The 26,714-nt window shown below is 38.1% G+C and overlaps 1 protein-coding gene across 4 annotated transcripts in view; it reads right to left on the bottom strand.

Annotated features, from left to right (window-relative positions):
• The window catches only part of LOC121958798 (A disintegrin and metalloproteinase with thrombospondin motifs 14), a 63,643-nt gene that overhangs the window by 9,714 nt on the left and 27,215 nt on the right, over positions 1-26,714 (bottom strand). For 3 of the 4 annotated variants that reach the window (XM_042507927.1, XM_042507926.1, XM_042507929.1), the window contains 11 exons: positions 18,179-18,262; positions 14,408-14,564; positions 11,640-11,745; positions 8,345-8,488; positions 8,035-8,167; positions 5,593-5,706; positions 5,253-5,401; positions 4,936-5,108; positions 4,587-4,720; positions 2,357-2,480; positions 883-963 (listed from right to left, as the gene is read on the bottom strand). In XM_042507927.1, the coding sequence (XP_042363861.1) occupies positions 883-963; positions 2,357-2,480; positions 4,587-4,720; positions 4,936-5,108; positions 5,253-5,401; positions 5,593-5,706; positions 8,035-8,167; positions 8,345-8,488; positions 11,640-11,745; positions 14,408-14,564; positions 18,179-18,262 (1,399 nt within the window). The remainder of the gene's footprint in view (positions 1-882; positions 964-2,356; positions 2,481-4,586; positions 4,721-4,935; positions 5,109-5,252; positions 5,402-5,592; positions 5,707-8,034; positions 8,168-8,344; positions 8,489-11,639; positions 11,746-14,407; positions 14,565-18,178; positions 18,263-26,714) is intronic. The other variant, XM_042507928.1, reaches the window with a different exon arrangement.

The raw sequence follows: 26,714 nt of genomic DNA, 5'->3' as shown, positions 1-26,714 counted from the left end.
GAGCACATTATGTAGTTTTTTTGTTTATTAAAAATCAAAAGAATTAGAGAGAAATTTGGGATCAACCCCTCCCCCTGTCAAACATCTCTGAGATTTTCCTCTAAGCAGGGAACGTGTCAGTATGTATTTTGAGATGTTTGGCGCTGTGGTTAGCCAACGGTAATTTCTCCAAGTTGTGTGTCATCTCTTCTTCCCATGAGCTAATAAAAGCCAGAGAGGAAAAGAGTGGGGAGAGGAAGAGAGGGGGAGTGATCCTGACTCTCCACCATCAGCTGTACAGAGAGCTATTGTAAGGTTAAAGATCTACTCATACCTGATGACATTTTAAAGTTTTGTTCTCATTTATTACATTGCTTTGTACTGCAAATGGACTTTACAGATAAAGTTTTCATGTTCCACCCACACATCCACATGCAGCTCAAACAGAAGGTCATTAGCTTAACAGTGTAGCTGAGCCAGAAAGCATTTTTCTTTTCATATTACCACAATGGCACTTGTGATGTCTGTTTACTGCACTGACATCTGTAAAAATCAACCCGAAGAGATTATACAGACAACAGATTCTCAGAAAATAATTAGAGGTTGTTTTGTCTGACAATCATTCAGTGCTTAAAAAAAAAAAAAAATCTAATTTTTATACCATTTGTTAGACACCAATCTAATTAACTTCCCTACAGGAAAAAAAAAGCTGTTACAAAAAACTTGATCGTGCAGAGCTTCTGGGAAATGTTAATGTGAATTCTTCATAGCTATCTACTGCAGAAGCGAGAATACAGGCAGCGATTGACATTTGCAGAGCTTTACTCCACAGAAACTTGCACCGACCTGGACAGAAAGGCTAATTTTTGACATCAGGAGACAAAGAACAGGGGACGCACTCACCAATAATATGAGGGGAAGTCTCGTTCTCTTCGATAACAATGTGACGGGCTCCTATTGGGATGTCAAACATTTTCAGCATTCCTAACAAGACAAAGACACACGGCACAGATCAGCTGGGAGCCTTAAACAGTGGACATGTAATAGCAGCCAATTGTTTCTGAATCAAGACGGAGAGTTTACGGGATAGGGCTGTGGTTAAATACAGAGGATTGGGAATAAGCAAAAGGACTCGAAGTTGAACCTCTTCCACTGTGCTTGGATGCTGGCTTCCTTGGCCAACATTAAGCTTGAGTGAAGACTTTGGTATCATATTAAAATGAAAGACTTTAAGAATCCACTGGCACCAATCATGTCATGCTAGCTTTTCAGAAAAGGGGACAAAAAATGTTTGTGGGTACCCATGAGTCTCCCATGTACAGACATGCCCATTTTATGCCTGTCCCATGCAGTTTTGAGTAAAAAAAAAAAAAGCTGTTTTTCTCAAAAAGTACAAATGTGATATTTTCGGCTGTTTTATTTGAACATTTCTGCAAATCAGGGTCCCTAACCTGTCTTGGAATTCCATAAATTGGATATGTCTGGAAAACTGAGACTTTTGTGAGTTCAATGTGCCCAATCTATTTCATATATCATGATATTAAATCCCATATAGTCATTTCATTGTAGTGAGAGTATTTTTAAAACTTGACTTCACTGTATAAAATGAGCTATCGTGACTTCTAAGATAATCACAGCCTTGTGAAACTTTACAGCCATAAATAAAAGACCTCTGTCGTCCAGAGGATGCATGGCTTTAATAGGTACATTGACAACAACAGTTTTGTCAGCAATTTCCAGATCAGACATGTTCACAGTCCAATTACTGTAAAATGCAATTCTTACAGCATCTCTAAAAGTCAAAGTTCTTGATGTCAGGTCACATCATGGATTTTTCTATGGTGTTTTTCAGTGTCTTGGTGTCTCAATGTGGTGTTTTGGAGGACGTTTGGGCAATTTTTATGAATTGTCAAGTGGTCAAAATGCTTAATTTAGCATCAAATCTGTACAACAAATAGTATCAAGGCAAAAATTGCTGCAACGACTTATTAGACATGATTGAGCACTGGACTGGACATCATATACTTCCAACATGAGCCCTTCTACTGTACTCATTAAACTATTTAAGTTTAAATAGGCGCCTAACCAAAACGCAATGTTTCATCATATTTATAAGTAACTAAAGCTTGACATGCAGTGCTTCATCTCAAATAAATCTTCACGTTTCCAGCTTTCAGATGATGTTTAGCACTTCTAAGTGGCCTACACAGTTGACCTGCCATCTCCCCCTAAAGATCCCCTGTTTCCCTTAAAAGCCAAAAAAGGGTCCAAAATAGGGAGAGGAAGCGGTTAAATGATGTTGTCTCTTATAATAACGCTTCAGCAGAAGAAGCATTGCTGATTTTAAGAGCGGCCTGTCCACGTCTCTGATACTTACCATTCTTTTTGGGCGTCTTGGTGAGTGTCAGCTTCACGGTGCGACAGTGGGAGTTGTCCCCCTCACACACTCCACATTTATCCTCCTGTTTGTAAGAACCGACCTCCTTATCGCAGCCTACATGCTGTGAGGGGAAAAGCAAAGACAGTCAATCAAATGAGTGCAACGCTGCGTCTGACTGTCATGCAGAGTGAGACTACTCCACTGGGAAAATGATGCCATGGGAAAACGCTGCAGGCATCTGGTTTGGAGGTTTAAGATGATGCATACTGGAAACACACTCAGACATAACAGGAATGGAGCCAAAACACGGAGCGGCTGGTCTACAACAACAGAAGTCTCAACTTTGTGCCCAAGGTGAATACTGAGACAAAAAAATGCCTGTGTGTGTGCATGTGTGTGAGCAGAATGCAAAAATGTACATTTATCAAATACGTATCTGCATAACTCTCTAAGGGCGCAATTTTCATCATCGAAACAAATTCTATTTAAGTTAGAGCACCAGGGGCAAACAGCATTTCCAAACTCAGCTTGTCAGATGATATTTATTATCACATATTCCTTCAGGAATAAACCCTCCAGAAGTCAAGGACAAATATGCTGTAAATACATACAACAAAAGCAAAAGAAGGAACTTTGTCAGTAAAATGACAAAACATGCGGAGCATTTACTAGAATAAAAAGCTGCAAGAAGCCCACAACACATCAGAAACTATTTCCAGTTTTAGCTTATTAAGTTACTGAATTAATTGTTATTTACACATTTATTTAAAAAGGACACAGCAGGAAAGTCAGCTATTCATCAGTGATTTTGGAAATAAACATTTTTTTTTGTGTCTTTTATAATCACTGTGATGCAGATACATATATGATTGCAGATCTGATGTAAACCTAGCATTAGCCTGTTGCTTAATTTGAGACAATTGCCAATTCAAATTAATGATGTGACTAAATACATGCAGTAAGCTATGAAACAGGCGAATGTTATGATAGCTGGCTAAAATGTTAATACAACTAATCTTCTAATCTTCAAGAATATCTAAATCAAGATCATGAGCAAGATACTGAAAGAAATGCTACAGAGGAGAAGCATATTTAGTGCTATTTGGGCATAACTTGATGACCAGTTTAGTTATTTCCCCAATTCTGTTTTGGTTACCGTGATCCTTTAATGTATGCACAATTGCAGGAAATGTTATCGAAATTGTATTTTTTTGTTGTTGTGGAGAACCACCAGTATGTCACTCAAAAAGCTAATTTTCTCAGGCCTAGATGCAGGCTTTGAGGTCAGTTTTCGTTGTGTAATTACATCCGTCACATGATGTCACTGGGCCCAATAAGACTTTTTCCCGCAGACTTGCATTGGGAAAGAGATGCCTGCAAATCAGTGCATCTATTTTTTTTAAGCATCATAACCCCTGCAAAATAAGTTGTTTAACTACTAGAGATTGGTCCATTTACTGCAATAAAATTTTGAAAATCTTGAAGAGCAGCAAGATTAAATTAACCCCATTGAAGTCAGCAGAGCACTAAACCTGAAGTAGCCAGCTCAGGCAGCAGAAGTCTCTGGCGCCTCTGCTCTATAGGCCTCACTGAGCAGAGGCAGTGTCGATCATCTGGGAAATTTCATGCATAGCTGTTTAATTTTTGTGGCTTCATGCAACACTGAGCATCTTTCATAGGAATTAGCGGGGCCTATTCTATGGGTTTTCTAGCCAATCTTAGCTAGCTTGCTGATAAAAACTGTAAAATCTAATGTTATTGGGTACACTTTCCACTTTCTGCATTCCATGCTTTTTTCCCAATTCACTGCCAGCCAGGCAGCGGCTCACGTGTGGGGCTGTTTGTATTTTTCAAAGCCATGATCATATAATATTGCTTAAACCCAGAAACAATTGATGTTTCCTCCGTCAAGCAAGGTCAGCTATGCTTATTTCTTTGCTATTGGTTGAGGCTGTGCCTTCATTAGTTATAGTTCACCAACGCTGAACTCAACGTGTTGTTTTGCAGCCAGAAGCAAATGTTTTATTTGCCCTTTCACTGGCACTGAATGGAGGTAGACAGAGGTATTTGCAAATTTTAATTCCTGCATGTGCAACCGTGTCCTAAGTGTCTCAAACTGTATTTACATGATGTTGTGATTTTTATTTGAATCTTATTATTTTATATGGCCTTTGAGACCTAAAAAGATTTGTGTTTGCGAGTGCACGTAGTTTTAGTAAAGACATACCAGACACTCTCCTCGAGCACACACGCTGAAGGGCTCTGAGTAGCTGCAGCGGGTCCCATCGTGCATCACCTGGTTCATGAACACCACCTCTCCTGTTTCCTTTGACTTACAGCTGAGCTCACACTTCCGGGCCTCTGAAAACACACATCCACACACACTTTGGTTCATCCTAATATACTCAGAATCTGAGAAAGACATCATCCGGACACAGAGGAGAGATAACACCCACCTGTATTTATGTATGCGTGAGAGCACTTTCCCCTGCAAATGTAATCTGTCCCATTGTTGCTTTGCAAAAACACTTTCGAGCAAAAGAGACCCAACTCTGCTTTGCTCTTCACAGACTTACCATCTGGGTGCTCGTACGGTAGCCAGGTGTGTTTGATGTTTTTGTGGTATTTGTTGCTCCTCTGGACGCACTGCTGAGCACGGAAGTCCTCATAGGGGCCAGCACACTCCTCTGTGTTGCACATCTGGTAGTCAAAAGCAGAGCCTGGGCAATCTCGACCACCGTATGCAGGCCTGATAAACGACAACAACAAAACGATGCCCCTAAAGATGTTTTCCATCACAATGTCACCAAACATCCGAAACGTTTCCTTTTATATGATTCCAGGAGGTTTCGGAAGAAATGCTGGATTTAAAATGGATGTGGTGGTAACTTACGGAGGGTTGTTGCACTGTCTGCTACGCGAGCGAACTCCACCTCCACATGTTCGGGAGCAAGAGCTCAATTTTGACCAGGAGCCCCAACTTCCATCGTGGCCCTGGGGCTCCTGGCTGGATTTCCAGATACAATGGCCTTTAAAACACCACTAAAAATACGACAAAGACAAAAGACAGCTTTAAAAGGCAGACGGAAAAAAGGTCATAAAGTAAAGACTGACATTGTCATTTGAAACCATCTCAGACTTCCTGCTTTTCTCTCCACTTCTTATCTCCACGGGGAGCTCAACTGTACAAAAGCAAAATTATAATTCAAAGCTGATTCAGAGAAAATTCCCACCTTGCCTGGTGCACACTCTGTTCCATCCACCGGAGGTCCTTTTTTTGTTTTACAGAAGTACTGGTTGTCAGGGTGACTGCACCATAGTTGCTTGCAAGGGTCGTAGGTCCGAAACTAAATGAGAAGAGAGCAATTTTGGCAATTTTGAACCTCAGTTCTTTTTTTGGAAACATAAACAAACTCAGTCATTCAGGATGCATGAGGGAAAGCCAGGCTAAGTGTATGTCAGTACCGCTTAATTTAATGTGCTCGAATGTTTTAAACTCCTCTGAGAATCACGGTCTTGCCTCTATAGAAGCACGTGTCTCTAAAAACAGCCTGAATGTATGTCCATGTCCATGTGTAAAAACTTTACCAGTTCTCTCTAATGTGTTTATATGTTCTGCTTTATTATATTATCTCTTATAATGCATGAAAGAAACAGAGTGATTCTATAAAGTGGGACCGTATGAGTAGGCAATGTACTGCAATGAACAGGGGAAAAACAGCAAAGCCTATTTTAGCCACCCCAAAAATTCAAATCAAGCAGTGCTAGTGTCTTCTATATTTAAAACATTTTCACAGCTTTACCCTGGCGTCAGACAGCCCTTTTCAACAGGTAACTGTAGCAATTATTGATGTTCTCATCAAAGCCACCTGACTCCTTTGAGAAAAATAGTAATTTTTAACTTGGAGAACATGAGGAGTGTCAAATCTTCCTCTGCCCTGATCTGTTATTTTGTTTGTGATATTATGACTTTGGTGAATCCGAACTAACTTCTTCAAATACAAACAGTGATGGAAGAAATATTTAGCCCATTTACCATTGAAGTAAAAGTAATAACACCACACAATAAAAATACTGTGAAATTAAAATTCCTGCATTGAAAATCTTAGGTAAAATTCAGTAGGCATAATCAAGTACATATTCCTGAAAAATCTTTCAATTTAATGAGATGGAAACATTAATTTTTTCTGTGAAAATGACTGAAATAATTGAAAATAGTTCTGTCAATCAAGTCATTGGTTTTTCTGCTTTTAATTTCAGCTGTACTTTAAGGCCTTTATATTGCTGGCTAGTTTATTTTAAACAAAACATCATATTTTAAAAGACTATTCTCATGTTATTTCAATCGAACAACTCACGTTTGAAATTTTTATTTCAACAGCACAACACTGTTAGAGTTTGCCATCTGAACTCCGAACTCATCACTCCCTGTGGATATTTTTTAATGAGCTATTGGGGAGTGATGATTAAATATCTTCCCCGCCATCCAGAGCTGACAGGTGGATGCTGGGGTGGAGGTGGGGCTGAAGGAGCAGGCAGCAGCGCAGCAGCGGCATTGACACGGCAGAAGGAGAGCTGGCAGATATTTGCAGCTTAAAGAGACTGCCAAATCAGAAGGAGTGTTTTGTAGATGACAAACGAGTGATGTGCGACCTGTGTGAAGGAATCTAGTTGGCTGCCTGAACTAGCTCACAGGGGTAGCTGCATGTATTAAAATATCTTAATTTGTAAAGAAATTACAATTGTTAGGAGAGTCCAAAGTGTATTATTACCCTCTTAAATGTAAAAGAATAGAAATGTGAAGTAGGGGTCAACAGATAATCGGCCTAGCTGATTATTGGGGCCGATATTTGGCATTTTGCTGATTATCTGTATCAGCGTTATTTTGATGATCACTAATAAAATTAATTAATTAAAAGTGCAAAAGAAGTGTCAGCGTGGGAAGAACTTTAACCTCAGGGAGTTTTTTGTATTTATTCTTTTTTTTTTTTAATTCTCACTTGACTTTATAAAAAAAGTTTCTGGGAACATGCTGTGTATGATGTTTAAAGTTTCAGTTTTTATTAAACATTTGTTAAAGGCAAGTTAACAAAGTTTTGTGTTGGGGTTTGTTATATTCTTAATATTAACAGAAAGATTTTCATTTTTATTGTAAATGCATATCGGTTCTGAATATGGGTCTTATTAAATACTAATAATCTGTATCGGTATCTGCACTGAAAAACCGATATCCGTCAACCCCTAGTATGAAGCACGAAAAAAGGAACAGGTGAATTTTAGGTAAAAGTATCTAAAATCTGAACTTTAGTAAATGTTCTTCGTTATATTCCACCACTGTAAACAAACCAACTGAGAAACTCTCATGTTCTATGAGGTAAAATGTTTGTTTTTGTCAAAACAATAAAATGCTTTTGGTTACTCACCTGAACAGGCTGTCTGACAGAAAGCTGAACTAAAGCAGTGAAAATCTAGCACTCATTTAAACTGATACTGATTTTTTTTTTAGTGGCTAAAATATGTTTTGCTTCTTCCCCGGTCCACAGCAGCACATCACTCTGCCTCCGTGGGCGCCTGGGAGCGTGCTGACTTACATCTCCTTTAGGTAATCCTCTGAATTTGGACAAACACCTGATACAATCATTATTTTGAGGATTACACAGGTGCAAAAGACTTACAGCAGTGCACATTTTATAACCAACGCCGAAATCAAAGCGGCACTGCTCGTCCATTGAATAATTGATCCCAGGGAGCTCGGGAAGCTTTGGCCACTTGTGCTCAAAGGGATCATCCAGCAGGCAGTCGTAAGAGCTGTAGAAAAGATCAGAGTAACAGAGTCAGAAACTCGAAATATTAGAAAAGAGACCAGATAAGGAGAAAGTTCTACAAAAATAAAATTACAAAAAAGGGTCAAACTGAGCTGTTTTACACAGAAGCAGCATAAAACTAGTGTAGGTAGAAAAGAGCAGTGGGATACACGGCACATACTGGATATATCGATTGAGCTCCTGCTTGCTGCAACGTGACCAGTGGTAGCGGTGGAAAGCTGCTTGGACGAGCGGAGCCATTATGCTGCCCATACTGGTCTCATCAGCACAACGATTCCCCTGGCCATCGTGCTCCATGCCAAGCCTGATTGGAAAATAATAGGATTACTGAACAGGAGGAAACCTAAGAATAGGAGAAATAAGAGCCTAGTAACCTGATTAGTTATAGATCAAAATACATCTATGGAATACAGCATCGAAAGCATCCAAGCATTGACTCTTACACTCATTGTTAGCACAATGACCTTGTTTTTTTTTTTTTGTTGTTTTTTTTTTATCAATTAAGTTAAAGTTCGTCTCCTTGGGAGAATTCTGGTATATTTTTCTCAGTGCAAAACTGCCTAAAACTGCTATTTTACAAAATACCTTTTCGGCTCTAAGTCAGGATTATTTTCATAGCAAGCAGCAGGATTTGGGCTCTGCACTCTGCTACTAGCATCTGTCATTTCTTTGTAATGGAATAAATTCAAATGTTGTCTGTCTGAGCTCTCTATTAGCTACTCAGCTTCACCCACAGACAGCTCTGGTGGCTTGTATCCCCGTTGAGCCTGGAATATCCCGTCTCATTAGCCACTGACACTGTGACAAAGCTTCATGGGAGCTGTAGTTGTTAAAAGGACAGCTCCCATGAAGTTGTTGGTGTTTACCAACAAATGGTGCTCATACAACATGCTCCTCAAATTCCTAGTTTAAAACATTTATCTAATATGTTTCTTCTTTCAATTATATTTAAGTACATTTTCAAGGACCAAGTAAAAATAAAAATGCCTGATTTTCAACATATTGCAGGACTCATTTGTCAAATTCTTCAAGCGCCTCAAGCAGCTTGTATGAACCCTGATGCTGACATGCATTTAGGAAGGATGCTGTTTGCCACAGTAGATGATGACAGAAAATGGGGATGAAGATGCAAAGAAAAGCTGATGATCATGCTGCTGATTTTACAATAAATTTTAAGGGTTTTTTTTTTTGGTTTTTTTTTTAGAGATTTTCACTTGTTTTTCAAAATACCATAAAAGGTGATAAAAATTCTTGTATTTCTAAACTTCTCTCAGCCATAATGCCACAATACAGTGGAGATGTTTCGGGAAAATATTTCAGCTGTTTTGACAGAGATGTACAGACATGCACTCTGAAACCATTCAGCCACAAACCCTTTACAGTGTTGATGAAAGTGATGCATTAGATCACCGAGTTATTCACGCACTGACGGGTATAGCATGTAGTCTGTACCCATTTCCACTGAAGAGCTTGTAAGCGACCTGTTCTTTTGCGACAGACAATCAAGTCCGTCTGGCCAATTGTTCGATGTCTATGCCGCAGCGGGGGTTCGCAGACTTTATAAGCCTTTAAAGCTCCGTTATAGGAGAGGAAGTCTGTCTGAAATGAACCAGCAGTTAAACATAATAACTCTGGTTTATGAACACAGACAGAAGCTGCTAATGAGTCCAACTGAAGCTCCACAAGTTCACAGACAGAGTGCAGGCATGCTGTCGCACCGCAATCCTGAAATAATAAGGAGTCACGGAGCTGCAGAGAAGGGAAGGCAATAAAATATTCATGCACTTAGCTTAAAGAAATAGTTTGATATTCTTCATGAAACTTTCTAATATTTTGAAGACTTTACACGTAATTCTACAAACCTCTTTAATACTGAAGGAGTCTCTGCAAGACTGCATGTTTGCACAATATGTATGCTGTCATTCGATTTTTAAAAAAAAACCAAAAACCCAAGTTAATTAAATTGACTTTACATTCTATTGACCCTCTCACTTATCAAAAACAAGAGGCTCCTCCAGAGCACGGTGAACACCTGCTCTAAAGCAGGCTGTTTGTTTTCCAACGAAAAGTGATGCAAACAAATTCGTATACATCCTCCCTAACCCTGAGCCCATAATTTGTGCATAACCCACGTATTTTGGAAGGATTTGACCATGTGATCAATATGCTGACTGGAGTAAACAAGGAAGTGAATAAATAAAAAAAACCCTTAGGAACAGTTTGAATGCAAACATTTTTGCTTATATTTAATTGCAGAGCTATTAAACTGTCAAGCATATGATTGATGATGACTTGAATTGAGCATTGTCCAGCTGTAGTATCCAGGTTAATACAAGTATAGGATTGGGACTTGGTATCGGCAGATACTCTGTATCAAATGACTCAAATCGGGATCAGGGGCAAAAAAAAAAACTTATATATGTATGTGACTTTACATTAAGGACATAACGTCATTCATGGGGCGCTAGTTTCTCGGATATAATACAAACTGTTGGACAAGCATTTTTCGTAAGATATCACACAAACATACACTGTAGGCCCTCGATCCCTCTGTATGCTACAAACGCTTTGAAAAGCCTGCACCATCTTTAAGTCCCCACCCATCTTCTAAAAAGGACATTCGAATTTCCTAGCCTCTGGCTTCCTGCTGCTAAGACTAACCAGAGGAAGGCAGCCTTCATATATGTGGCAACTCGCCTACTAAACTTTAATCTGCTTCACACGGCAACCTGCAGGGGTGAAAAATTAAGCCAACCTGGAACTGCCAAAAACTGCGGTTCCTGGAACGGCAAGTTAAGGCTGGCTCCAGAAGCAAGTCAATCACCATGTTAAAAATGCCTCAATTTACAGCACGAATAAACATGTTTTTAGCCGTTATTTATTTCTTACTTTTTCCTTTTGATGTGCGTTTTTTTTATGTCTTTTTATTCATATCGAGAGAGGCCACACAGAGTTTCATCGTACATTTGTATAATGGCAATACAAAAGATTCATCATGGTACAAAAACATTTTTCATCTCTGTAGCTAATTCAACTTTAATGACAACTGTATATACACCTCACATTTGCATTTTATTAGGGCTTAGAGTTATGCATATTAAAGCAGTACCGCTTTGAGCTGTGTTATAAAAGCAGACTTTGTGGTTGAGCAGGTGTGTTGGCTTTCATTAAATATGCCAGGGTACCTAATAATGTAGAAAGGGCATATGCACAACACGTGGTTAATGTACATTAACTATGCGCACAGGCTCACATGCGGTGACTTCATTTACTCAGTTTTTTTTCTAACAGCAGAGCTGGATAAGCTCATCTAATCTGGCAGAGTACCTGCGTGTACATGCTGAGGCAACCAGATGCATTGTTGTTAGGACAACAGGGCCCCATTAAAGGGCTCTACCTTTGATTACAGACTTTAGTTACCATGCAAAACTATTGGCTTAATTGCCATTACTCACACATGGCCGGTTTCATGAGCAACCACAAAGGCAGAGGAGAAGCCGTCCTCATGGTTTAGAGTGCAGCTCCTCAGTGGGTGGCACATCCCTGTAACTGGAGCGTAACCTGGGCAACAGAAAGACCACACAGCCCTAATAATCAAGTACCAGGATAAAGGTCATGACATTTTCATAATACTCAAAAAGATCATTGATCCATATGTAAGACGTAACCTCTGTTATTGAAATAGTCTTAATGGAGACCACCTGAAGTTAAGTACGAGTTCAAAAACAGGAGTTTGTGATGAAAACTTTGAATGTGTCTTTCTGTGGAGACATTTACTGTATATGTGTGTGTACTGCTTCTAACCTGTAACAGCAGGTTGTTTTAAGGCAGTAACATTCTCTATTATTAAAAAAAAAACAACAAACGCTTTCTCGCCTGCATCTGGTGCATTTACAAACAGCATCACTGTACCAAAACATCCTTTTACACTGTCACACAACTTGTGCAAGATTTTATCCAGCTGTATGCTCAGTAAATCCCAAAGCTAGCCCTTTCGAACAGGGAACTGAACAGAAACTTGTTTGCACTCTCTGCAAAACCAGACTTTTCTTTGACTGACTGAGGCAGCAGTACACCAGCAGCTCCTGTGTTCAGTGAGGTAAAACTGCTGTTTTTTCAGCGGAGTCAGGCTTTGAGGAAAACATTGATAAGTTTACTTTTAGACAAGGTTTAGGTTTTAGCAAAAATGCATTTGTTTGGGAAGTACTGAGCATATAACTGAATTTTAATAATACTGTACAAGTTGTGTGAGAGTCTGTAAGCACATGTTTGGATTTAGTTTTTGTTGTTTAAGTGGCCTCATTTTACTCCAGTTCATCGACGGTTTTCCCTATTTTTGGATTCCCCATTCACCAAAGGCATGCCAAAATAACTAAATTCAGCAAAACACTGGGTGCGTAATTGATATACAAACAGCCATTTGTGGAGTAAAATTTTGCTTTAAAACTCACCTTGCTTGCAACAGATACTACAGAGTTTTAGCAGGTTGGGGACACTGAAAAGAGCCTAAAGTTCTTGCTTGACACCTTTATTGAAAATCTCAATTTCTGATTAAAAAAAAAAAAAATCTGAAGTAAACAGCAAGCCCTGCAGACATCCGGCCTCCCAACATTTCACACAGTTCACCAAACCTTTAAGCAAAGCACAAACATTAAACATAACTCGATCAAGAAGGAGTGCAGCGATTCAGCTTAGCGCGTTTTGGTTTGGTTCAGAAGCACGCTCCTCCCGGCCTCCTTTTGGCGGCTTTCAGATAAATTTTCATGCTTTCTGACCATCAGAAGACCTTTTTGGCATGCAGGTAAAAAGCAGAAAATGCAGCAGGCAGACAGCTGATGATGAAGACTCTTAAAAAGCATTAGGTTATTTTGGTGGTGTTGAAAAAGAGCAAGTCAGTCATAGCAGAGTCTTAGTTTCTTTCTTTTTTTTGCTACAGTGTGATGATGATGTTTATCAAGGACATGGTTTTCATCCAGATGGCTGATGGTTCTTTTCATGAATGACAACAAAATCAACACATTTAGTGCTGCGGGTGAAATAGCAAAACATGAAAGCAGCAGTTGTGGAGCATTACCTTTTATCTGAAAAGCAGATAAGAGGAATTCAGGGAAATGCAGATTACATTCCCATGAAGGGAGGCTTTGCACATTGAAGCAAAAAAGGTGCAGCAGCGGCAGCTAGGGGTCAAAAAGTGTTTCTCTAATGCTGATCTCATGAGTGAGGAAGAGGTGGTCTCTGTCATCTGGTCGATAAACTCAAATGCTCGACATTCTGCGTGGGAAATAAGTCAGTGGCAGGGAGCGCAAATCAAAAACATAAAACAAAAGATTTGATGACAGTGCTCTTGTAACAAACATTCATTCAGTGCATTTGCTTTGCAGCCACTACACAAACTGAATGGAGTTTCTTCTATTCATCCCAAAGCCACGATATCTGTATTTGTATATAGAATCTACCATTTCACAGCTAAACTTTGACAGGAGAGTGCGATGTCTGCCTGTGACCCCGACACACAGCAGCAGGTCCAGACCAACACAGTGCAAGGCGCCATAGAAACTGGGCTTGTTTTGAACACAACACAACGGCAGCTATGGCAACATCCGGAGGTGTGACAAGCAAACCAGGTAGTCTCAGGTTGTCCTCTAAACATGACACGTGTGCTTTAAAAGTTAAAAATATACACAGGTCAGTGCAAGATATTGAACTTGAGCACAAAGGATGTTTGTTCATTCTGGACCAAGTTTCTTTGGCGGTTAGGCTGCTCGCTTCAAAATTTTGTTTTGAAGGGCTGCAAAGAAGAAATACACAATGAGACAAATGCTAAACCGACAAATCATGTATGGTATAAAACACTAAATGACTGCATACATGTGTTATTAGGGTTGAGTGGAGAAAAGCTCATACTGATCTTTACACAATAAAAGAACAACAGTTAGTTTACATAAATGACAAACTAAACATTTCTGTTCTTTCTCTACATGCCAAAAACCTTCTTTAACATATCAATTTTTTATTTCCAGGGTGGCATCAAGTCAGCAAGGCGTTGGGAAGCTACTCAGTGATTATTTTCTTGTGAGGTTGCCGTGGGCAGAATTGGATTCAGCCTCCACATTCAATTTTCCATCGACCTTACCTGGGCAAGACTTGAAGCCAACCCCTTTGTGAATGGAAGCAGATATCAGCATTCAGTCTGCACAGTCCTCGATCGAGAAAAATACAGTACCTTGCATACCTGCGGGACCAAAATCTTGCCTTGTGAGGAAGATGGCGTGGTCGTGATACTCTGCGTGGTCAGGGTCGCGGCGCTGCTGCGTGTTGGCCCATCGACACACCTGCTCCAGGCTGCGGGATGGGTTGCCACGCTCGATCAGGCTTATAGACTGCAGAGAAGATAAGGACGAGGTACAATGTTTTACTACCAAGGACACAGCTCTTGCTGAGGTAAAAAATGAAACACTTTTCACCAGTTTTTCCCTGTTTTGCTGCCTATGTACTTTCACTTTGAAAATCATGAAGGAGAAAATGTTTTGACTTTGACAAAACATCAGAGAATAAAAGCTGTCCAGTCCATGAGAGGATCTATATACAAATTTTATTTGACAACTTGACAAAACATTTCATCAGAGCATAGTATTAATAGGTGTAATTTGTGATTATGTTTTTCTATTTTATGTAAAACTCATTCCAGGATGCTTTTGTCTTTTTGTTAGTCTAAGATGATCTAAGTATGTACGACTTCTTACTGAACATCTATAAAATCACAGTGTTGTCACTAGGGTTCAGTATTAAAGCCTGATGCCAGTATGACACCAGTTCCTATACCAGCAGTACCTACCGGAACGATTAATGACGCAGATTTCGGTGGCTCATTTCCATGACAAAATTTATTTTGCTGTTATTATTATTGTAACTGTTATTTAGTAAATAAGGATTGTTGTTTGTTTAGTTCTATTGATAATGTGAATGTGCTTTGTGAATTTGTAAATAGTGTTTTGTATTAATTCATATTTGTATATAATAAAAGTGTACTCTTTTTAAGAGGTAATATATTCAACTTTAAATTTAAATTAGCCTTTGCAATAAAAAGCTTTCATGATATTGAGCATTGCTTTATTTTATTTTTTTTAAAGTATCATTTTGGCACTGGTTTAAAAAAAACAACAACAAAAAAACAACAGCAACCCTCGTTGTTAAATTAAAATGGTTGGAGGTAGCGTGGTCTATCTACTAACAGGAAGACTGGGCATTTGCTCCTCGATTCCTCCAGTCTGTATGCTAAACTATCCTTGGACAAGAAACTGTATCCCAAATTGTGAATGCCGATGTTTGCAGCCTTGGCCTTCAGTATAGAAATGTGTGTGTAAATGAGTGAAAGCACATATAATGTAAAAGCACGCTGAGTGGTCGGAAGAAGTAGAAACAAACGCAGTCCATTTATCAACACTATCCACCTCTGACAGATTTGATTCGCATCGTGAACATTAAAAAAAGTGTTTTGTTTTTCTTCTCAGACTGGCTTTGAATTGCGAGTGCAGAGAGGTGGTTTTTAAGTGGAAACTGAAAGAAGTGGAAATGGAAAGAATTATTCGGTTTTGTCCCCCGTGTTATGAGGATGCTGCCAATTCAACAACAAAAATTAGTTGAGGGTGAAATAGTGTGGTGACTGACAACAGAACAGCTCATAAACAGTGTGTGAGGCCTGGGGGACTGACAAAACGTCTCTCTTTCTTGTCCGCTGGGTGTGTGTTCCAGTGACACATTTTACATATTTGAGCTTATCTAATTGGTACTGTATAAACGGCATCTCTCTGCTTTGGCAACCACACAGCAGTGGCAAAACGCACAATGCCCAGTCTCCAGGCAGCATCAGGAAAGTAATTTAAAAAGCATTCAGGGATATAACTCTCTGGTGTCTGTCACTGTGTGTAATGTATCTGCATCTCCTGACTACATACTTTGCAGCCTGCTAGTTAATAAATATGGAAGTTTTCAGCAACCTATTTAAAACTTTTTTTTTAGCTTTGATGACACATTTAAAACAAATACAGATTTATATAGTAAAAAAAAGTCTTGCTTATCATTTCTATTTTAAAAAATGAAGTTAAGGAAAAGTGCAAGGATAAAGGCATGTGTTGGTTTTTTTTAAATATATTTGACCGCAACCCACATGTTTTGAAAAGCTACTGAGCTTGGTTGGAACTGTGTTACATGAAAAAACATTTTACTTTTTAAAAAAATATAGCAGCGGGGCTGGATGATAATGCTTAAAAATAATGGTGCAATATTTCTGGGCCATATTGCGACACACAACATATATCTTATATCTAATATTTTGAAACCTCTAAACTATCATAGACTACTAAAATATAAAATTATTAAATTAAGTACAGTTACATTTAAGTGAAGATTAAATGTTAAAATGTAAGTATTGTTATTATGAAATAAATAAAACCAAAACCACTGGTGCTTTTATTTTGAAGCATCAGTGAAGTTGAAGTTTCTGGTCAACAGTTAGATGTTATCAGTTTGCATACAGTTGAACTGTTTCCGCACCTTTAAACATGAGGATTTATTCAATATGAGCTGGAAACAAACAAAAAGATCTCCAGTTCATAAATTAATAGTGCAAGTCGAACTGGTGCTCCATGGTCGCAAAATGCAACTAAATGGTCGCAGTCTGGAGCCCTGCAGATACAGAAACACACACCTCGCCTACTCACACACTATCGCTCAGGTGGTCTGAACTGGCCGAGGAGTGTGTTTCACGAATCATGTTTGTGAGTCTTTGTGTGCATATTTGTCTGTGAGAGGGAGAGAGTGAGAGAACCAAAACACCAAAGCGAGTCTCGTGCCAGTGACTTATGTAAGGAAGTGACAATCTATACACGATGTTCACGTTTTAGTCATTTTATACATCCCATGAAGAAAAAGATGCGATGCATCAAGTATATTCGGTATACATATGACACTATATGTGGTTTACATATTTTATCATACTGGTATATAAGATTTATGTTTGATTATATCTTTATGTCTCAGTGCACCTACATAACAATAGGAAATGGAAAAATGTCCCTTTATTGATCTTAAGTAATGCAGGTTATTAAAACAAGCAGCACCTACTGAATACTTCATGACATGACGTAAGTTAACCCTACACACATACGCCATAACTGTTATAGCCGTCAATATCACTCAATAGCACCTGGGTGCTGCAACCTATTTTAGAAATATAATAATTACTTCTTGAGGAGGAGGCAATGACAACGTTCTATAATGTAAAATGTCCATTAGAAACATAAATAACCTGTATGTATTGACGTAAGGGATTAAAGAAACCTGAGGCAGAAGATGATTTACTGGCCATGAGAGAAATTATCTTTCTACAGAAAAGGTCTAGCTTAGAGTTTTTCTAATCCTCTACCCCAGTTACAGAAGCTGCATTTCTAATAAACATGTATGACATGAAATAAATCAAATTACTGCAGAAATCCAACTGTATACCAGTTACTAAAATGCACTGACATGCAGTGACACATTGAGTTAGCCTGAGAGAAAATAGTTCAACAAATATATATATACACACATATGCAAACCACAAGCCCTGAGGGGGCAAGTTCATTATTTTGGAATTTAAATAATTCCTGTAACCATATGGTTTTGTGACTATACTTAAAATGTTACTAAAATAAGTTGTTGTATTGTTTATGAAATTATTAATTTTCTTGATTTGAATTACCATAAATGGCCGTTAGTTATTGCTGACAACATGTGAACCTTGTAGTTGATGGAGTGTCTGACAGAAATGAAGCTGCAACTCTATTTATTTTTCTTGTTTTCAGTCAAAACAAAATGTAAAATACACTATATAGCTTTATGTAGGCAGGAACAGGAATGTAATAATGGGAAAAAGGTTTAAATCACTGTTGTGTCATGAATCAAACCCAAATGCCTGCAGAGACAGAAAAGAACAGCGGTTTGCAACATAGCTCACCTGTCGGTACCCGACCATTATCATGCGGACAAGGACAACGTTGATGTTGGTCCCCAAAGATTCATCATGGTAGATTTCATCAACCTGAAAGGAAATGAACATTATCTGTCACTGATTTGTGGGATGAAAGACAGAATTGATTTTGATGCTTAGTTTGGAGTTTCCAGGGGAAACACTTTTCTAGTAGTTAATTAAAAGGACTGAATAAGATCATTATGGCTGCTTTAAGCAAGTAAATAATAAGTCTAAATTAGCATGAAAAAATGTGAATCTTGGCTGTTGGTAATTTGTCGAGTTATTATAAAACTGATCACAGTGAGGTCACAGTTACCACGTTAGTTATCAACGGTTATCAAAGGCACGGAGAAAAAAAAATGTAACAATGTTCTCAGTCATTTTTGACGCCAACATCCGTTATAAGCTGCTCTGGTGATGAACAACACACTGGATCATGCTTGAATGTTGCTGCTTCCACAGGTTTTAGTTCTGTGGTACACAGTATCCAAACAGCAGGCTGTCGAACCACAGGGAAGTTTTTTTTCATCTCTTACAACAAGCTTGGAATCATAATGAAATATGTTGAGACATTTGGCAACCACCCAATAAAACCAGTGTTGTTATGCAATGTCAAATAAGCCTGACCCAGAAATGTGTCTACTGCTATTTGGCTTTATAATAATGCTGTGGTATGTGGATGCTTAACTCAGGGCCAAGCTAGGATCTCATTCAAATCCCAAGTCCAATTTCCACTTGAGTGTGTTTTATTTTCAAATGGTCTCTGCATGTCGGAGCTCCTCCGGGGCCCCGTAAAGTCAATCAACTGCTTCGCTCTGCGGTTGATAAATAAAGTTCAGAGGAAAATAAGGGGTGAATATTTCTTTTTTTCCAATAATCAGTAAGTCATTTAGTGGGGACATGTTGGTTTTGGATTGTAATTAACAAACCGGGAGACTCTCGATTGGTAAACATGGAGTCATTTAGTTTCACAAAGCACCCTCACATTCGCAAACTTAAGTTTCTACTGAGAGGAAACATATGTTTACAACTGGTATTTTAAAGCATGTGGGTCGACACTGCGTGTGACTGACTTGTACATTTAGCAAATGTCATGTTGCAAGCTTAGGAAAATATTTGTGCAACATCTGTGCATCATTTAGCATTATCCTCATCACAATCCACACTCAGTTACATCTTCCTATAACATTAATAATTCCTATAAATTCAATAGGGGTTGTATGGGGTACTTACCCATAGTCAGTATATTACATACAGCAGATGGCAGTTGGTGCGCCTCCAGTTTGGAGAAACAGGCAGGAGTACCGTAACAGAAGCTAAGCATTATGCTGTTTTGGATGGGGCAGCAGCAAAATATATTTGTGCAACCAAAAAAACACAATGTCAATGTAGGTGTATGTTATATTAAAATATTTTCACCGCTCTCCTTGGAGCACGCAGCCCTCTTTAATGGGAAACTGTAGCCATTATATCGTTTGCTCCAAAACCAGCAGACTCCATTGACATAAAGGTAAAAGGTAATTTAATCTCTCGAAACATGGACGTTGCTGGTCTGCCATTGCATCAACTGGATATTTTTTTGTTTGGTGAATCCAAATGAACTCCTTAAAAACACCATAGTCACACAATAACAAACTAACTGACCAATTGAGGCAGCTGTACACCAGCAACTCCCGTGTTCTTTAAGGTGAAATTACTGTCTTTATCAATGGAGTTCGGCTTTGAAAAGACCTGTCTGACGGCACAATAAAGTGGTGAAAATATTCTAAATATAACATACACATACACTAAAAAACATTTTGCTGCTGCCTCCGTTCACAGCAGTGCATTGCTAAGCTTCTGTGACAGTAAACCTGTCTGCTTCTCCAAACTGTGGCGAGCCAATCACCATCTACTGCAGGTAATATAACAATTCTGTTAAGTGTGCAGCTAACTGTGAACTGAAACTTATTACTGTGAGGAGAAAATTAATAATATAATCTCCAGCTTTTGAATTCTGGGTACATCTTGAATGCTTTCAGTAACCATGACATTGTAATTTTTTTCTCAAATCTGTCAACAAAGCGTTTCAAAATCACTACAACTCTAATTTGCACCTCTGACTTGTCTCCACAGTAATGACGGCTGAGGCTTATGGGCATTGTAGTATTTAGAGCTGTTAGATATGGCAAAATGACAAAACATGACTACTTAAAGTTTGTAATAATTAAAACCAAAAAATAGATAAAGCTGTAGGGTTGTTACATTAACAAGGAGAGTCTTGTGTTTGAGGAAGTTAAAAGAAAAATTTGAAATGTGCTCCAATGCAGATACTAGAAAAACAGCTTGTGTTCCTCCCACTCAGCAACTCTATGTTCCCTGATATGCAGCTAGTTTGACTTTTATTTTATGTTTTTCTCCAAGTTGTGCCACCAACCTCAAAATGGAGATGAAATGATACATGTGGTGTACACTGAAAAGTGACATTTTGAAAAACTTAAAGGTAATGTTTCTTTCAAGAAACATCGTCTAAATTGTGTGATTGGTTGCTTAGTAACAGAAAATACAATGGAGAAGGCGAAAAATAAGACGAAATTTCTTGCTTGGATTGGCAACGAGATTGAACTGTCATTGAAAGCATAATTATGGTTGCAGTATGTAAGTGGTAAAAGGCAGTTGAGGAGGCAAAAAACAGAAACACAGAAGCAAATATGGAGACATATCAGAGTGAAACCATGAGCATCATCCAATCCATGGCGCTGAAAAAGGAGGACCCACACAGGAGGGATAAAAACCCAAAAGATAGGTAGATTTAGCTATAAGCAAACTTGGTTGTCTATGTTATCATTTTCAAACGCATTAGTTTCCCTCCGTCCAGACTACTCCAGAAATTTCAAACTAAAATGGGGTCAGCAGAGTTTTAAAAAGGTCTCTGTTTTAGGGTTTCCAAAACGGCAAATAGCGTGGATGCTAGGTGTTAATGTAGCAAGTTTTTTAAAACTAACTTTTTTACAGGATTGTAGCCTGAAATTCTGAAAATCTGAGGTATTATTTTTCACATATCAGTTTTTGATGCTTTAACCTCCACAATCAAAATCCAATTCACAGGCTTGGCAACAGAAATGCCAACCACAGTTTACTAATAACCTGAGGAGATAAAAGCGTCTGGGCGAATGCCACCAAAGATAAGTGAGCGCTCTATGACGCAGGTGAGTTCTTTTGAAGAATGGGTATACTAACCATTAAAAAAAAAGACTCTTCATGCTGTCACACCTGAAGGTCCTCCCTTCATTCACTACTTTCATGGCAACTGTACTTTTAAAAAAAGGGTTTACAGCATTTTCATTTAATTAAATTTGCATTTGGGGCTTGTGCAGCTTTTGTGTGGAATTGGATCCTCCTGACAAATCATCTTTTTAATAACCCTCAGCTTTACAGTCAAGAGGGAACACTAAGCTCAAACTTTTCATATTGATGTTTAAAGTTTCTGCTCAAAAGCACAATATGAGATCTCTTTTTAATACCATCAACATTAATCCATTCCCCACTGCAGCTCCAGACTCCTCTGCAGAGGACTGCACAATGTTTTTACACAACTTTGTGAAAAAGATAAAAGCATCAAGTTCGTATGTCCCTCAGCAACTTCTGTGTCTGTGTGTTACCTCTATCTTAACTTTCTACCATCAAAACTTTTTAAAAGTCTAAGTCATTGCACTTGGATTCCCTTAGGGCTGCAATAACGAATCAATAAAATCGATAATAATCGATTATTAAATGTGTTGGCAACAAATAAAATTATTGATTCGTTGAGTCGCGCGATTATTACGTCACTGGCTGTATAGCGGGACTGTTTACGTCCCATGCAGACCGGAACGGAGGTGGAGAAGCCGGTTTTTTGACAACAAACTTCAAAAGTTTGGGAGCGTTTCACATTGCATAAAAACAAGCAAGTGCGTTAGCTGCAAAATATGCAAAAGTGACACGGCACGGCACGGGAGCACGACGGTTATGATGCAGCATCTAAAACGAAAGTGAAAGTGAGGAGGAGGAGAGCTTAACAGCAGAGTAGGTCTCGAGAAAAAAATAACGTATGTTCAGTTTTAAAGTAAGAAAACGCATTTGTAAAAGCTGTCAACATTTAGTTTTTGAACTGTTTCGTGTTTGATTCTGTAGCTGTTTATTTTTTATAATTTAATATCATTTTGACAGCTCAAGGATGTTCAAGCAAACGCTTGTCCCACTACGATGAAATGACTACTTCGGGGACAAACATCATCACACATGGATACAATTGAATCCACAAGAGCCTCTGTTTTTCTACATACCCAGTATGCAGAAATATATATATTTTTTTAAAAAAAGGAATGCCAAACTTCGGAGGGTTATTTAATAATACTAATACTTTAATAATAATAAATAATAATATATAATAATAATAATAATAATAATAATAATAATAATAATAATAATAATAATAATAACAATAATAATAATAATAATAATAATAATAATAATAATAATAATAATAATAACAATAATAATAATAATAATAATAATGATAATGATAATGGTAATGATAATAATAATAATAATATAAACTATATAAAGTGCTTTTTAGAACACAACCTTAGGTGCTCTAGTTTCATATGATAACAGTATCTTCACTGCTGCTTTAAAACTGAGCCCGCTACTGTAGCTTTTATTTGCTAATCTGTCTACCTTCAGCATTTGTCACATTCAGTCTTTGCCAGTAAGTTTCTGTAGTTTCACATTTAGTATACTGACATATGAGCGGTATTAATCTCATCTTACTTTCAGCAAGAAAGCAAACAAGACTGTATGGCCTGTCCCAATCCTGCTTTCTTCAAATTAGAAAGACTGTCAAAATCTGATCAATTTAGATCAACACTGAAGTTGAGCAACACTAAGTACAGAAAACATCTTTCTTTTTCCAGTCCTACCTGTGTTACACTCTCTCCCAGCTCAAAGTTTTAGGTGTTTCAAATCACTTTCAAATCTCTCACCTCCAACTTTACAATACTACATTATGCAGGAATAATATTAAAATCTCGAGAGAAGGCAAACAAAAAAAAAAAAAAAAAAACACTATAAGCAACCTCTTCCTCGGTGAAACATTTCAAAATTACTTTCACAGTCTGACATTTTCATGTTCATTATTCCAACTGCATTATGTAATTTCTTATGATATACTTTCAGTTGTTTCTAAAGCATTTTTATATTAGAATTACTTTACTATTAAAGCTATAAAAAAGATATTTTCACTGCTTTTTTTTCAATTCTGTTGAAAAAATCTATGAATTGTGAACTTTATTTTTTTTGTTTGTCAAATTAAACATGCAACATCTGTCTACCAAAGGTCATTGAATAATTGGTGTTTTTGCGGGACACTGTCAGATGTTTTCATTATTTGCTGTAACAGAGGGGCTGATCAGCTGCAATGTTATTTCTCTCCATAAACTTTAACCTCTCCAGCTGCTGCTGATGAGAGCATACACAAATAAAATCCTACAAATATTAATTTAATGACAAGTACAGTCTGGGGGAAAAAAAGCCTATAAACATAAATATCTGCAGAATTACTGACACAAACAGCCATCTGTAAAGCCAAGGTGATGTATAAACAAACAAATAACTAAAAAGCACCCAGACACTGGAAGGTTGTTTTACATTATGAAAGCTGCAGCTAAAGTTTCATCCGAAAATCTCTGCTCCTTGCTTTCTTGATTTAAAAAGAGACGAAATCTCCATGAAACTTCTTCAGTTGCTTGCTTACCATAAGACAATCATTTTTCTGAAATTTTATGTTAAATATGAAAATTGGATATTAACTAATTGAATATACATTTTTGCAATTTCCAGAACATAAATCTGAACATTGAATAAAGTCAGGCAAAAATGTTTTGTCAAAGGTCAAAGGTTTTTATAGAGGGGAATTTGAATATCTCTTTTTATCACTACATAAATCAGAAAATACTGTCAACAGCCCCCCCAAAAAATCCATTATTGCCATGTTTTTTAGGAATAAAATGTTATACATAAATTAGGCTATGAACAATATACGAACAAACCCCTAAGTTAAAACCTTTAGAATATCGACAGGAATAAAACTGGAAAGTTTGGTGCAGAAACGTGTTACTTGAAATAAACATTTCTGGAACTTATTTTGAGATATTTATTGTAAAATTCCAAACATTTTTAAGACACTACAGGTAAAGAGGGTAAAACCTCCGAATAACAGATACTACCATGAAACCTCCCCAGGTTGATTACTTACATGGGCGAGTTTTTTTCCCCTAAAATATTAAGTTTATATATGCAAATGAGGTATAATAAATATACACTTTTTTTTATACATTTACAGAACAGAAATCTGAACTAATATTATGTGTATTTTGAACCTTTTGCCCCCAACCGACCCTCCTGGCAAAAATAACTTGTGGTCAATATCACTATCTTCAAAAAGCTATGCTCAATTTTTACGCATATTTTTAAGATAGCTAAACAGAAGTAGCGGTATCATAAAAACTATGTAACAACCATATCGGCATAATTTGTCAGGAAGAGGTTGACTTAGTTTTCGTCTAGCCTCTATACGTCAACAGCATAATTAAATTCCGAAAATGTGGTTATGGATTTTGGTTTTGGTGTCCTCCCAAAGATTTTGAGTGGTCCCATCTGACCATACTTATGAAAAATTTCTGTCTGTCTGAAAGACGATCTTAAAATGAAGAACTATGTTTTCACCTCGTGTCTCCCCTTGGGAAAAGATGTGAGAGCTACAGATGAAGCATCTACATTCATTTTTAGGATTATCTTATGTGAACAACGGTGTTGTCCAGTCTCAATACCAGAGGTGTCCTCTTTAAGGCTCACCAAGGTTAGGAAATGGCAAACAAAAAAACAGAATAATACTACAAGTACACGCCACTGAGCTTTCTCTGGGTAATAATCATGACCATGCAGAACAAAGGCTCTGTCACTGAAGAAAGGCTATCTTGGACCGAGTCCAAATTTGTTCTGGGACGCAGAGTTACACCCAAGGCATTTAAGCAAATATTCCATTCACAGAAGCCCATTCAGGTCAATAAATGCTGTAGAAAACACTCGAGTGACCCCAAATTCTCCCAGATTTGTTACGAGCTCACATTCCTAGACAGGTCTATACTGACCTATATACGTGTGTTTATGTTGGACCCGAAACGCGGTAGCAGCTGAAAAATGAGGACAGCATAAAAAATAGCGTTACATAAAGTTCCATAAAGAATACTGAAGTTGAATTTTTTCCTGACTCAGGACTCTATGCATTCAGTCTTTAAAAAAACATATCTTGGTGAATCCTCCAACCCCACGTATATCAGGATAATTACAAAGCCAGGAGGAGCACACAGAGGGCGGGAATCCGACTGTTGTGGCTGAAAATGAGAGTAGCAGCTGTGGGCTACAGGCGCTAGGTGTCCCTGGCTTGTGTACAGCATCACATCGACGTGGACAAAACCTGGTGCGTGCTCTAACAACACAGCCATTGTGAGGCAGGCACCTCAGCCGTCACCTTGGCTTCGCACAGACAGGATGTTCAGTAATCAATCCCGCGGGGAGAGTTTCTCCAGGTGGTACTACACATTCTGCAGCCACGGAGCAGGGATTCAGAGGGATTTGAGTGGGCAGAGCTCTTTCAGACACAGCAAGCCTGTGGCTTATGAGTAAAACTAAAGAGTTTTGACCCTCGTTTGTTTAAACTGCACCTTTCTTTCTGGAAGATGCACGTTTCTCTCATCAAGTTTTACTCAGAATAAAAAGAAATATATCGATATCACTTTGAAGAATGATTTCCAAGTGATTTCAAAGTGACAAATTATGAGTGCGAGCATGCACACACACGCACACTCATAAGATGTCTTGATCTTTCAGTCATCCATTGTTGACCCCATTGTATTTTGCTTACATCAATTTTAATTTACTGAATTACCTTTGGTGAGGTATTTCTATAAGCCCATTTGGGTTTCTAACATCTACAGCGCCTGTTTTTTTTCTGTTAGTTTTAAATGGTTCAAATATATAAATGAAGAGCAAAATGAAGAATGATTTCACGTTATAGCTCAGACAATTTCATCCATAAGGATGCCTTTAAATGATCTTATTCTGCCAGAGATCTGACATTAATGCTAACCAGAGAGGACCAGACACAAAGTACTGATAATAACAGAGCGCATTCTCACAGTTACAGCAGAATCACCCAAGGTCATTAAAATCAGACGTTTCTCCGCGCAGAAAACATTCGGAGATGGCCTGAGTATATATTATCCTAATTAAATAAACACATCATTCCATGTCAGCAGAGCTGGGACGTGCGAGTGAACTCCTGGCGCTGGTTTCCATAACTGCTCCGCACAGCTCTCAGTCAACTCTTTAATTGGTCTAGTGCAGCTAATCAGACCACCATGCAGGGTCCAAATGGTAACTGTTACAGAGTGAAACCAGCACCCTGTGAAAATCTGACTTGAGGGATTAGGGCCCATTAAGT

The sequence above is a fragment of the Plectropomus leopardus genome, chromosome 19 (genome assembly GCF_008729295.1).
Source record: "Plectropomus leopardus isolate mb chromosome 19, YSFRI_Pleo_2.0, whole genome shotgun sequence".
Classification (NCBI taxonomy): domain Eukaryota; kingdom Metazoa; phylum Chordata; class Actinopteri; order Perciformes; family Serranidae; genus Plectropomus; species Plectropomus leopardus.
This window is presented reverse-complemented; position numbering and strand designations above follow the sequence as displayed.